Consider the following 13417-nt stretch of genomic DNA (forward strand, 5'->3'; position numbering starts at 1 on the left):
AGAAGGAAGGTCCGGCAGGGCAAGGGTTGTGTGTGTAGGGCATGTTTACTTACTCGAGAAGCTACACCCATATAAAGACCAACAGGCCAACTTAGTCTTTGTGGTGGCTCCTAGCATACCTCAAAACCCAGACATATAAAAAGAAAAAAGGAGAAAGAAATGATAGGTGAGCAGTGAGAATCACTCATGCCACTGATAACAGAGGCATATGTGTCTGCTAGCTGGTTTTTTTTTTCCTGATAAACCTTTGAGTATTTCAAAAGAGATTTTTGATAGAAAATAAGATATCTGAGGAGCAGACGAGGCTGTTTGATCTGGAGAATAGAAGGCTGAAGGGAGATTTCATGGTTTTGTACAACTATCTGGAAGGTGGTTGCAGTGAGAAGGATGGCGGTCTCTTTTTCTCAGTGACAAGTTGATAGGATGTGGGTAAATGGTCTCAAGCTGTGCCAGGGGAGGTTTAGATTGGTTATCAGGAAGTGTTTGATTATACAGAGGGTGATTAGGCATTGAAATGGCCTGCCTAGAGAAGTGCTGGAGTCTCTGTCCTTGGAGGTATGAAAGAGATGTGTAGATGTGGCACTAAGGGCCATGGTTTGTACTAAAGGGTGGTTGGTTGGATATGATATTCTTAGGGGACTTTCCAAACTAAATGGTTCTATTAAAAGAGCAGTAAAGATTGGAAGGAAGCACAGTGTCTCCGAAGGGATGTTAAGAGTGCTTAGCAATGGCAAAAATTTGGCCACTGTTTCCTCATCAAATATCATAAAACAGACTACCAGCCAGCTGGTATCGTGGGTGAGAGAAAAAAAAAGAAGCTGTTGTCCTAGCTTCTGTGCAGCAACCCCATAGGATGTACCCCTTTTCTATCAAAAGCTGAATTGCTGACAAACTGGAGCATATTTTCAGAACATGAGATGACTTTCATCCTCAAAAGTACTCCTGGCAAGTGTGTTACATGTTTGGGCAAGTTTTTCTACAGTGCCATTTGTTTTTGAGAGCAGCTTTCCCTCCCCACCCCTACACAATGAAGTTTCATAAGAAGGTAACAAACGAACCTAAGCGCCACTCCTCATGCATCATCCAGCCTGGCTTCTGCCTACCTCTCATCCAGTTTAGAAACTTGCCAGAAAGGAGTCAGTTTTGGGAAAAACACTTAAAAGTTTCCTAATGCATTTGCTGGTTTGGTGTTGCTGGAACTTAAATAGTAAGAGGATGACATTTGCTATGAGTATATGATTAAAGATAGAACTCCAGGCCACAACCATCATGAGTAAAGAAATTCAAGTTCTGAATGAGGATTCTTTGGGAGCAAACCTGACTGGGGCATGGCTGTTTTAAGGGTGGCTGGGAAGGCAGGTTCTTACAGGGAATAATGACCTATGTGCTTCCTTCCAAATTCCCTGCAGATCATGTAACCTATGCAAGTCTTTTTGATTTACCTACATCTAATCAGCACAGCTGTGTAATTAATTTAATTGCTTGTTTGTCCCAAGTTATGGTATGGCAATGGGTAACTACCAAGATGGTTCCATTTCTGCATTTAAAAGCCCTAATTTGGTTAGTGATGTATTGCCTTTAAGGTTTCCTTTGTTGCAGTTATTAACCATTCTTTGAAGAAACAGCCTTCTTTCCAAAAATTTCAGATTACTTTAAAAAATAGCTCTCATTTTGCTGCCATTTTGCTGAAAGTTCACTGAAATACTGTCCATAAAACATGAGCACAACAAAAAACTCCCTAATATTCAGCTTTGGTTTTCCTTCCCTAGTTTAGAAGGGAAGACATTTCATTTGCCTACCAATCTTATTCCTCAAAATCCTTGTCTTCTGGCAGCTAATGTTATCATCAGTATTAAATGCTCCTTGCTGATGTTTTCTGTAGAACATAAGGGTGAAAATAACACATCCAAAAAAATTGAGTCACTCTGTAAGACACCAAAACCTCTCGGTCTCCCCATATTCTGCCCTCCACCTGCATCAGAATACTGCAGGTTTTTTATTTACAGGTAGTTTCACATGTGGCCTTTCTAAGAGAGTACAACATTTTCTTTCCTATCGGAAAAAAATCAGAAGTCAAAGCTACTAAAAGAAGGTCACGATCAAGCCAGATTCACATGAACTGCAGGGACTTCATCCAGACATCTTTCATCTTGAATCTGTGTGTGTGCACAGGATGTGCTACTAAAACTGATTTTATTGCTGACTGTAAACTTGGATTACTCTCTTTTTTCTCCCATGCTTACAAAACACCAGTCATTTAATACGTAAACCATGTATAATTTATTACAAGAAAAATAATAGCATAATTTCAGTAAAAATTAAACTTACTCCAAATCATTTACTAAATATGAACAGTTTCAAAAATAATATCTCTTCTAGCAAAAGCTTTTATACAAAAGATAATAATTTACTTTGTAACATTTTTGAGTTCTTGTACACCATGGAAATAAGCATCAACTTTGATTTTCTGATATTGCAAGAAAATAACATTATTTTCCTAGTAGATGTTATTTACACATAAAAGTAGATAAGCAGGTCCAGTAGGAAATACAGAATTCCTGCTTCATCTAATCAAGGATTTAGAAATAATGTCTAGGTGATTGGTACAATTACTACTTCCTCCTGTACATATGTCAATTACAAACCTATTCAAGTGGAAAAAAAAGATGCTTGCAGTTTAGAAATAACTTCAAGTATCCCTAGAGCCACTTCTCAGGTTTTCATAGCTTCTAAATCCTCACTAAAATAAAAGTCATTAACAAGTAAGAAGTTTCATGAACACCTTTCAGAAAGGAAGTGCATGGCTTTGGCATCAGGATTAAACTTGGCACAACACAAGCACGTGTGCAAGCATGCTGCAAGCAGTAGCAACCATTTTGTTCCTACGGAAAAATTGTGAGCTTTCTGTTCACAGAACAATGGAACCCGAAGTGTCAACATTTACTCTACTGCTTGCACATTACACAGCCTGTTTATGAAGAGATTCTGCTTGGCATATATATCTCAGCTGATCAGAAGTCATTTTTAATAATCCAGCTCTCTTGCTAAATCTCTGGCAAGCATCACCCTGAACAGCCCAAGATGTGGGAAAAAAATCCTTTCTTGCTAAAATTCTCCAATAGGAGATGTTGCATAAAAAATAGACAAACTCGTTCACTTCTTGACATATTATAACCACCAGGTTTCTGTCCCTCCCTCATGTCAATTATTGAACATTTTAATTCATTATTACCAACATCTGGCACACAGAGGAGTGTGCCTTTACAGGCAGTTTTCCAGAGGGTAGCAGTGATGAAGAGCGGTCTGGTAGATACAGGTAAGTCTGCAGTTCATGACAGTGGAACGAGAAACTGTCACTTGAGAGTTTCATTGGCTGAATAAAACATTGTCTTCCCCATATAACACAGCTGGGTCTTCCATGCTTTCCAGTAAAGTGTGAGAGGTTTCATACTCGCAGTGTGGCAATGATGATTCTTTTTTTGTAACACTGGACATCAACTGACTCCAGGTGATATCAATGTTTTTGAAAGCATGTAATAGAAAAATTCCAATTATTATACTGCAGAATCCACTGAGGGTCCCAAGGATGTCATCCAGGTCCATACTACTCCATTCCTTGAACAGGATGATGGAACATGTCACCACTGTCGTGGTGAAACACACGTAATAAATAGGTGTCACTAGAGATGTGTTAAATGTGTCCAGTGCTTTGTTGAGATAATTGATCTGGGTGCTGACTGAGAGCAATAGGATTCCCACCAAAACATAAACCAGGGGATGTCGATAAACTGGCTTCCACTCCAGCATTTCTTTAATGGCAATGCCCAGGCCTTTGACAGATGACACAGAGAAGGCACCAATAAGTGAACAAATTAAAACGTAGATCAGTATATTAGTTTGACCTCTCCGTGGAGCCGCAATGAAAATCAACACGAGGACAACAGATATTAGGAGAACAGCAAACGCAACAAACACTGTATGAAAGAGGAAAGATGAAATATCAGACTATGTTCAAACACATGCTAAAAGTCACTCAACTTCAAGTCAATTTCTCTAAGAACTGGTGCACAAACTCAGTGCATTGAAATAAACACAAAATACATGCTTTGTATTTAAAATGCCAACTATATGTTTAATTTTTGATTGTAGGAGCTTTTAAATTATGAGCTGACTCATGAACTAACTTGAATTTAGCTCATTTTGTCCTATGCTACACTCATCCATATGAAATTCTTCCGCTTCTCAAACACACATTCTCTTTGAAGTGTACTCCAGGGCTACCTCAAGGATATTTGTTTGAATTAGTATGAAAGACTGCTTACTTAGAGCAAGGTAGTAATTGGGACTTAGAATTGAACAGCATTTCAAATGAAGTACGTTAAGAACTGGTTGAAAGTAACCTTATTTAAAGCTGTGATTTATTTTAAGTGGAAGTAACTTGGCGTATAGAGCCTTAGAGCTCCTCAACGTGCTGGAGGGCAGGAAGACTCAGTGCATCATTTCTTACTCGAATAATCTGCAAGAAGCCATGTAAGATGAGCTGCTTTTAAGCCTGCATCTTTGGGAAATACGGTACGTGTGCAGAAGCCGTTTGTGCTCATGCATTTATTAAAGGATTCTGGGCTTCTGGCACAATCAGCCTAAGAAAGTTCTGCAGACAGGACGTTTTGATTAGATATCCCAATCCACTCACTCACCAACAGATCCAAAGAAGGGAGAACACATCAAAATCTGTCATGTGTCTGCCATGATATATGTCAGCTTAAGTGTACAGACCTGGATCTTGCAGTTTTATTTCCATCTCATCCAGTGAGGTGATCTCCTCCTCCTCTGGGGCATGAATAACCATGACTGTAGAACCCAAAGCACTCAGAACACAGCCCAACTTGCCGTGAATATTCAGCTTCTCCTTCAGAAAGTAGGATGACAATATAGCACTGTTTGACAAAACAGAAATAAAAGGTTCGGGTCCAACAGACATGGGAGACTTTGTAATATGAGCAACTTGAAGACTCTTGAATTTGGATATAGGGGAAACATGCTTGAAACAACCAAATTACATGGAGTTTTGCACAAAAAAGGTCAATCTGAAGTTTTAGGGGAATTTAGCAACTCTGATCAGATCCCTCTAGGTTGAAGGATCTGAATTTCTTAAGGAACTGGTTATTAGTGATTGCCTGGGTCAGAGGTATGGGCTGCTTATACAGAGCCCTCGGATACTCACAGCTGATCATGTGAGCTGTTGTTTTCTCATAAAAATGGTTTAAATCACTCCATTTGCCATGAGAACAAACACAAGCAAGTTTAGGTAACAGCTCCTCACCATCTCTCTCTGAGCTCTCTAGAGGATTAAGATTTAACCTAAGGATAACATGACCCAAAAAAAGGCAACCAAAGAGTGCCTATGATCAAGAATTACAGACAACCTTAGGCATAGCCACATGCGTATTGATGTATTCATGAACAGTTTTTCAAACTGTTGATCAAATTTCAGTTATTTTTTGCATTGACATTAAGTTCTCACAAGCTTTCTGTGAAAAATTGCCACCTGCATGAAAGGAGGGGCAGCATCCAGCCAGGTGATTAGTGTGAATCTGCCAAAAATGCATAGTAAGTGAGTCTTGATATAAAATTATGCTTCTATTACAAAAAACGTTTTTGAAAACATTTTAAGGGGAGAATGCCATATTTTCTTCTAAAGTTTTGTCCAGTCCATACTGAGAAACAGAATAAGGTGATTTTTTTTAGGAAAGTGTCATTTCTCTAGGAGGAAATAAGTTGCAGCCTTCTAACACTGTGCATCAGCTGTATACCAGGTATATGCTGGTAAGAAACACACAAGGAATATGTGGAAGGCTGCTGCAAAGACTGGATCAGTCTTTGAGACAAGACTTCATTCCCTCTACCCAGGAAATTAATTTCTAAATAATCAAGGGATCCTCCTTGCTGAGGAACAACAAGCCTTTCTTATCTGTATTTGCCCTTCAGTTTTCTTGTTAAAATTATCTGCTGTTAACCAAAGACATTATTTTCCCTCAGGCAGTGAATGATCAGTTTGCTTCCAGTTTGCACTGACCTTATGAGAACACTCAGTGCACCCAAAGGGGTAACTAAGGTTGCTGGTGCGAAGGCATAAGCAGCAGAGTTTGCAGCTTCTCCCAATCCCACTGCAGAAGAAAGAACATTTGGATGAACACAATGGAAGTAAGGACTGGAGAAAGTTATATGCATATCCCCTAAGTACTGTGTGCAGTATGACTACGATGACAAAGCTGAAGGCAGGCATTTACAGAACAGCTCTGCGCTGCCTACACCTTCCTGTAAGGAACAGTGACAATGCGTAGAAGCTGGACAGATTCAACCATATTGTTTCTGACTAGATGATAAAGAAGAGGCTGTTGTTCTGCAAAGAACCCCAAAGAGCAAACAAAATAGATAACAGAATCGTTTCAGTCATAAAGGTGATTGCAAAGATATTTCTTTTAACTGAGGTGGGTGAAAAAATAGAGAATGAATTTGTTAAAAATGAACTGTTCTATGCAGCATTTATATATAGTTGAGAGATAAAGCGTGACTTACTTGAAAGCAGTCCAGCCCACCAAAGCCATTCTTTCAAGTAGGAATACCCACCATGCCCTGGAAATGGGGGAAAAAATCTCACCTTAGAAGAGAGAAATCACCTTATTTTAACAAAAAAGCACAGCTTCAAATTTGGATCAAATCATATAGAGTATAGAAACATCCTGTTATCTGGATGTGACATTAATATTTTGTCTGAATTTGACTCACATCTTTATTAATCACTCTGCTGCTTTATGACTTGTGAGAAATGGTTTTGACTAATTCACACCAAGGAAAAGTGACAAGAAAAAGTGAAGTGTCAACTAAGATTCTTGATGAGCTTAACAAATGTTTTGAAGTGCCTTCCCAGGTCAGATCCAGTATATTCTTATACAGAGATCTGCCTTTTGACTCTGCTTATGATTTAAATCAAAAGAAATTAGAAAGAAAAATGTCACTACATGCATTAATTTTTGCACAAAATATAAGTAAATTGTGCGTTCAGTTACATCATTTTTTCAAGTGCTGAAATCTCTGGAATAACAGATCTTGCAATAAATGCAACAAACAAAAGAATAACTGCTACCTCTATGCATGTAAATGCCGTAAAGGGAATTATCAGGTCAGTCTGAAGAGGTTTTTTTAAACCTCTTGACACGTTTCTAGTTCTGCATCTGCTGCCATCAATGGAAGTTAGTTGTACTATCTGTAGAAACTCTTATGATAAATACTTCTATAGCTCACTGCACTTTTGGCTTTTAAGAATACAGGAGATCTAATGACCATTTCACAACTTCCCATCTCAAAGGAAACAGAAAAAAAATTAAGGAAAAATAATAAAGACTTCTTGAAGATTAGAACAAAGGCAGAACTTCATTTGGTATCTGGCTGCTGTCACAGAGGAGTTGTATGGCAGTGCTAACATAACTGGTACTGGAACCATCAAGCCATGCCCAGCAGGAACGCTGCTTACCAGCACGGGGAACTCCTTTGGTGGCCAGCTTCAGGAGGCCCTTCTTCTTCAGGATGAAGCTGGATCCAATGAAGATGCTGGAACTGACTGCCAGAGCCAGGCCAATGTAGGGCTGGTACTGGCTTCCTGGAGGTTTAGAAGGCCTCAGGCTCGTTTCATTAAAAGTCCCGTCCATAGGGGAGAGGGGAGAAGGAGGGATTTGGCCCCACTGAAGGCCTGGCCCCGGGCCTGGTAGATATGATGGCATGAGCCCAAAAACAGCACCTGAGGGAGGAAGCAGGGAGAGCTGTTCACTCACCAGGCACAGCTCTGAAAGTGCCTGACCCTGTGCTGTTTGCTCCTTTCCATGTCCCCTCTGGCCCTGCGGATAGATCCTGGTGTCAGCACAAAATCCACACAACACATACAGTTCTGTCCCAGCTAACCTGAAACCTCACAATAAAGTGTTCTATTCTGTGCATAGATCCCGTCTCCAGAACACAAACCCAGAGCCAAATCCATGAAAAAAGAAAAGAACAAAAGGAGGAATTATTTTGCATGGGGGAGCACCAGTAGTGCATCATACAGCAGTTTAGGCAGAAGTTCCAGGTTTTTGTTATTAAAGCGCACATGTAGTGGGGATCATACAATTAGGCTGAAACAGCTTTTGAGGACAGTCTGTTTTTGGAAAGAAAGGTTTTATTGCTAAGATATACATCAGCAGTTTATAGTTTAACATAAGTACAAAAGCTTAGTCTATTGTAATTTACAGAAAGCACTGAATAAAACAAATCATTTTGTTTTCTGTGCTTCCCCTGTAATTAAATGACACACGAAGGAATCATCCTACTAATGGCACCAATATACTTTTTCTTTTTTTTCAACTGAAAAAACATTTGGATATTTAGTAGAAAAGGACGTGCCTCTGTGTCTCCTCCTACCTAAACTATAGAAGTATTACTGTTGTGTCAGAATTACTTCATTACACTATTAACAATGATTAACCTTGGATAATTCACCTAATACTGCTTAGGAAGGAAAATGTAAAACATCAGAAGAATTAAAAATGGTATGAAGTTTGACAGCTTCTCGGTATCTTCATTTGCAGCTGAGAATGCTGACACTAAGAGGTACCACCGTGTACAAGTAAGGAGTGAAGAACACTTGCTCTAGAGTGTCCTGTGCCACACAGTGAAGCAAGCACACTGCTGTAAGATTCCACTTGATTTTCAGGCTCTGCAAGCATATTTCCTTGCTTGCCAAGAGAGCTTCTATCTAACAGAAGTTGGTTTGAATTGCTAAGTCAGACTTTTTTATAAAAACGGTTGCACAGGATGGGTATGCCCCTATACTGCAGGTGAAAATTAAAATCCTGCAGTTACAGTACATTAATTCATAGTATGAGGATACTACTTTTCTGAAATCATGCAATTTCTAGAAATTGCAACTGAATAATCCAAAAGAAATAGGATAGAAGAAAAGAAACAGGAACAAGAAATACAGATTTGCATCTGTACCGGAAAATATCTTTAAATCCCAAAGTATTAGTGTAAAGTATTACCATGGTTTCCCAGCTTGGAGAGCTCCTAGGTCATGTCCTCCTGCCTGCCTCATGCTCCTCTCTCCTGCTCCCTTACCCTGAGACCTACTGCCTGCCAGCTAACTTGGGTGGTCTTTGGCTGCAGCACACCCTGCTGAGCACTCCTTTACGGATTTGTTCCCATTTGCTGTGGGATTGTGAAGGCTCAAGAGCAAAGCTATTCAATCTGCTTTGTCACAGAGTGAATTGAATATGTTTTATGAGAGGCATTAGCTGCTCTGCAGCAAATACTTGTAAATGAACAAGAGGGAAAACAAAGATAATCTGAGACATGATGCAGAAGAAAGGTAGCAGAATGTGATTTTAAAACATGTAACTTTAATCAAACTGGGTGAGCTGATCTACTTAGACAGTAGAAATAAAGGTTTCCATTACAGTTCGAGTTTCTTTTGTATCATTGTAACTCAGTGTCAGGTTAGGGTTGATGTATTTTGACAGCCAGGATTTCCCACACAGCTGTTTATATACGTGTTGTCATTGCATACAGCGCAAATGCAACATGACCTGAATATGTCACCTGCTCCTGCAAATGGCCGGGTCACCTCTGCAGAATGTGTGCCATAGGCACACTGAAGATTTCCTAAATGTCTGCAACGTGGCTAGAGCTACTCCTCTGCTGAGTGGCCAGAAAACCCAGAAAAGTTTTGGATTCCTCAACTGCCATCTGGCAAAAAAGTGTATATCCAAGAAAACCTGGATATATGGCTAACTGCTCTTGTACACTCTATGGATTATCTAAAAAAAATCCTTCAGGAAAGGAGAATTCACAAATATTACAGTATTTTTTTCCATCTGCAAAGTAATACAGCTTTAGTTTTGTTTCTTAGAGGTACTTGGATCAAAGAAAAAGTTGCAAAGTAAATAACATCAAAAAGAGAGAGAGAGAGAGAAAAGGAATGAAACATCGAGTGGATTGCTTAACTTCTTACAATGATGCTAAACAGGACTGGCGAAGGCTGTAACACCACTTGGCTACTGCAGGCCTTGTGTGAGAGGCAGCAGCAGCCTTTAATTAAAAGAAAGCACAAAAACTCTTCATAAATATGGTCTGTTAACAACCCAAGGTTGTAAATTTTTTTTTTTTTTTTTTTTTTTTTTTTTTTTTTTGTGCCAGTGTGCTGTGTTTTTACAGGGAAGAAAACAACACTCTTCTCATTTTTTTTTTGTGAATGGTGCACTCGTCTACCTGTTGAAAATGGCAGCTTACTCCTTTCTATATGATACTACTACTTGTTCTTCAGTTTTCTGTTCCCCATCAGACTGTATGACACTTAATAATGAAAATTTCATCATGACACCTGCAGAACATCACTGAGTGACTGCCACTCCTTTCTGAAACCCAATCATTGCCCACATTTACAAAGAGAGCCTGGATCTTTGGTATGTCCCCTCTAACAGCTGAGAAGTGCCACTTTGAGCAGCTCTGGCCACTGTTTATTATTTATTATCATTTGTTCCACTTGCAAAAGAACGATGGTATTCTGCAGCTCAAAGAATGGAGGGAGAGGTGGAAAAAGGAGCCTGGTGTGGCTTTGTGGCCCATTGCAAACAATTTAAGGGTTGTTTGGAAAAGCTGCAAGAGTCGATGGGCTCCCGAGGAAGGTGGTTCACACAGCACCTGGTTTCTGTAGCTAAGCTGGTTTCTCCTCCCCACTCCCAAATGTCAACTTGAAACAGTCACCAGGGCTGCTCCTTCAGAAATAAACGCTGGGAGTTCTGACTCAAGACTGATAGCAACAGGAAACCATCCAGAGATGGAGGTGGCCACCAATTCACCTCTGACTGTTTTCCTGGTAAGGTGTTTCCTCAGCCACCCGAGTGCCATCTGACGACAGGTGGCAGACAGGCAGGGTTCACTGCTCATACCCAGTGTAACTTTCTGCAGTGTTGCAGTCCCACAGAAGCCAGTGACTGCCGTGTCCCACAGGCTGGTAGTTACAGCCTCACCCCCCCCTCCCCCCATCATGCCGCTCCCACCTCATCCCAACAGCCATTTGCTTCTACCAGATGCATCACCGTCCACTTTCGCTGCATTCCCAGGCCGGGTCACGCTGGCAGGAGCCGTGCCCACCTCTCCCACTCGGGGAGATGCCAGCCCATCCCTACTAACCCCCGACCGTGCGGTTTACAGCTTCCCGGCACACCCGCGTTCCCAGAAACACACAAAAGAAACTGAAAAGCGAGTTTACAGCTACAAAACCGCGCCCGAAAGACAAACACGCGAATTATTACCACCGTTTCAGCAGACGGGCGCTCCTCGCCCCCCGCTCACACCGCCCACCCACGGCAGGAGCCCTCCCAGCACCACAGCCCCCGGCCAGCACCTGCGTGACCTCACGGCGGAGTGAAGCAGCCGTCATCGCGGCAGCCCCGTGGTGGGGGGACAGATGCTCATTGCTCACGGCAGCAGAGCTTCCTGCTTCCGAGCCGCTTCCTATTCAGAACTCCGCGCAACGCGGTGGTCTCGCAGCCGCGCAAAGCCGCGCACCCCCCGCGCAGCACTGACCGATCGCGCCCCGTGGCTGCCCCGTGCCTGCGGGCGCCCCGCGCCGGCTCTGCAGCTGGCGGGAGGAGGTGGCGGCGGCGGCGGCGAAGGCTCCGCCCGGTCCCTTACCTGACCCTTGTTTGTCCCTTGTCCGTCCCGCCCCGAAGGAGGCGGCCCGTGGGGCGCCTCGCGTGCCGCGTCCGTCGTTTGCGAGCCCAGGTCCTGGCGTGACCGGACCAGTGTCTGCCCGTCCCTGGACAGCTGCTGCATCCAGCCGGCTCTCTCATTTCTGCTACAGCAGGGTGCCCCCGCAACCCAAAAAGCCGACCTTAACCTGCGCCGCATCAAAAGAAGTTTGGCCAGCAGGTCGAGGGAGGTGATCCTGCCCCTCTGCTCTGTGTTGGTGGGGCCTCACCCGGAGCCCTCAGTACAGGAGTGATACAGACCTACCTGCTGGAGCACTTCCAGGGGTGCATTCACGGTGTGTTGTAGTAAGACTGGAGGAAATGGTTTCAAACCGCAAGAGAGGAGATTGAAAATAAGGAAGAAATTTTTTACAATAAGGATGGTGAGCCTGTGGAACTGGTTGCCCACAATGTTGGTGGAAGCCCGTCTCTGGAGACATTGAGGACAGGCCGGATGGGGCTCTGAGCACCTGATTGAGCTGTAGATGTCCATTGCAGGGCTAGGTAATCTCTAAGGGTCCCTCCCAGCTCAAATGATTTAATGATTTAATGATGCTCTAATTTTACTTTGTTCCTATTCACTTCTGGGAGAAGAGGTGAGCATTTTGAGCATGCAACTACAAAAAGCATGCAACATGTTGCCCATGCTGTTCTTTGCCACTTGTTCCATAAGCAGGTAGCAGATTCTGGTGCTGTTTGCCCAGAGGTGGGTGAACAGAAGCAATTAGCCTATGGCTCTCTCATGTGTCATGTTCCCAGTTTCCTGCACAGCAACTGAAGCTCTCTAAGTGTTGCTCCTGCAAGCAGCTCAACTGATGATTCTGCAGAGTGCTCACTGTGGTTCTGGTGTTCACTGTGGTCCCCAGAAGAATACTGAGGAACAATGTGGTTAATACTTCTGTAGGTATATTTCTCCATCAGCCAGCTCCTTCAGTAGATGATGGATGTTGAAGTATTTTTAATTAAGGAAGAGAATATTTAATCTGAGATACACTTATTTCTCTATTGAAATATAGATTGTGCCATAGAAGGGCGTGGACTGGAAAAAGTCCACCCAGTTCCAACGCCCTGAGTGGGTAGGGCTGCCACCTATTAGCTCAGGCTGCCCAGGGCCCCATCCAATCTGGTCTTGAGAACTTCCAGGTATGAGACACCCTCAGCTTCTCCGGGCAGCTGTGCCAGTGCCTCATTGCCCTCCTAGTGAAGAATTTCTTTCTGAAGTCTAAATAAGTCTTCCCTGTTTTAGTTTAAAATCATTACCTCTTGTTCTGTCAGTATTAGCCCATGTACAGAGCTGGTCTCCATCCTCCATGAAGTACTGGAAGGCTGTGGTGAGGTCTTCTGGAGCCTTCTCTTCTCCAGACTGAACAAGCTCAGCTTCTTCAATCTTTCCACACAGAAGAGGTGCTCCAGACCTCTGAACATCATCCAAGCCTCCTCTGGATGAACAGATCTGAATATTCTTTGTGCTGGTGCTTCAGGCCTGGGCACAGTACTCCAGGTGGGGCCTCACGAGGAGAAAATAGAGGGGGGCAATCCCCTCCATCTCCCTACTGGCCACTCTTCTCCTGATGGGGCCCAGAATATTTGATATCTGGGCTGCAGTGCACACACACACACACACACACGCACAC

General features: G+C 42.6%; 1 protein-coding gene across 1 annotated transcript; it reads right to left on the bottom strand.

Moving 5' to 3' along the window:
- Positions 1 to 3366: 3366 nt before the first annotated feature.
- Positions 3367 to 9237, bottom strand: NIPAL1 (NIPA like domain containing 1; the record flags this gene model as incomplete). The annotated part of the gene is given in 9 exon segments (XM_079535109.1): positions 3367 to 3974; positions 4777 to 4937; positions 6077 to 6167; positions 6580 to 6636; positions 7535 to 7798; positions 9075 to 9099; positions 9103 to 9123; positions 9127 to 9219; positions 9223 to 9237. Coding segments are annotated over 9 exon segments (1335 nt in total).
- Positions 9238 to 13417: the final 4180 nt, after the last annotated feature.

The sequence above is a fragment of the Tetrao urogallus genome (assembly GCF_951394365.1).
Source record: "Tetrao urogallus genome assembly, chromosome: 4".
Taxonomy (NCBI): Eukaryota; Metazoa; Chordata; class Aves; order Galliformes; family Phasianidae; genus Tetrao; species Tetrao urogallus.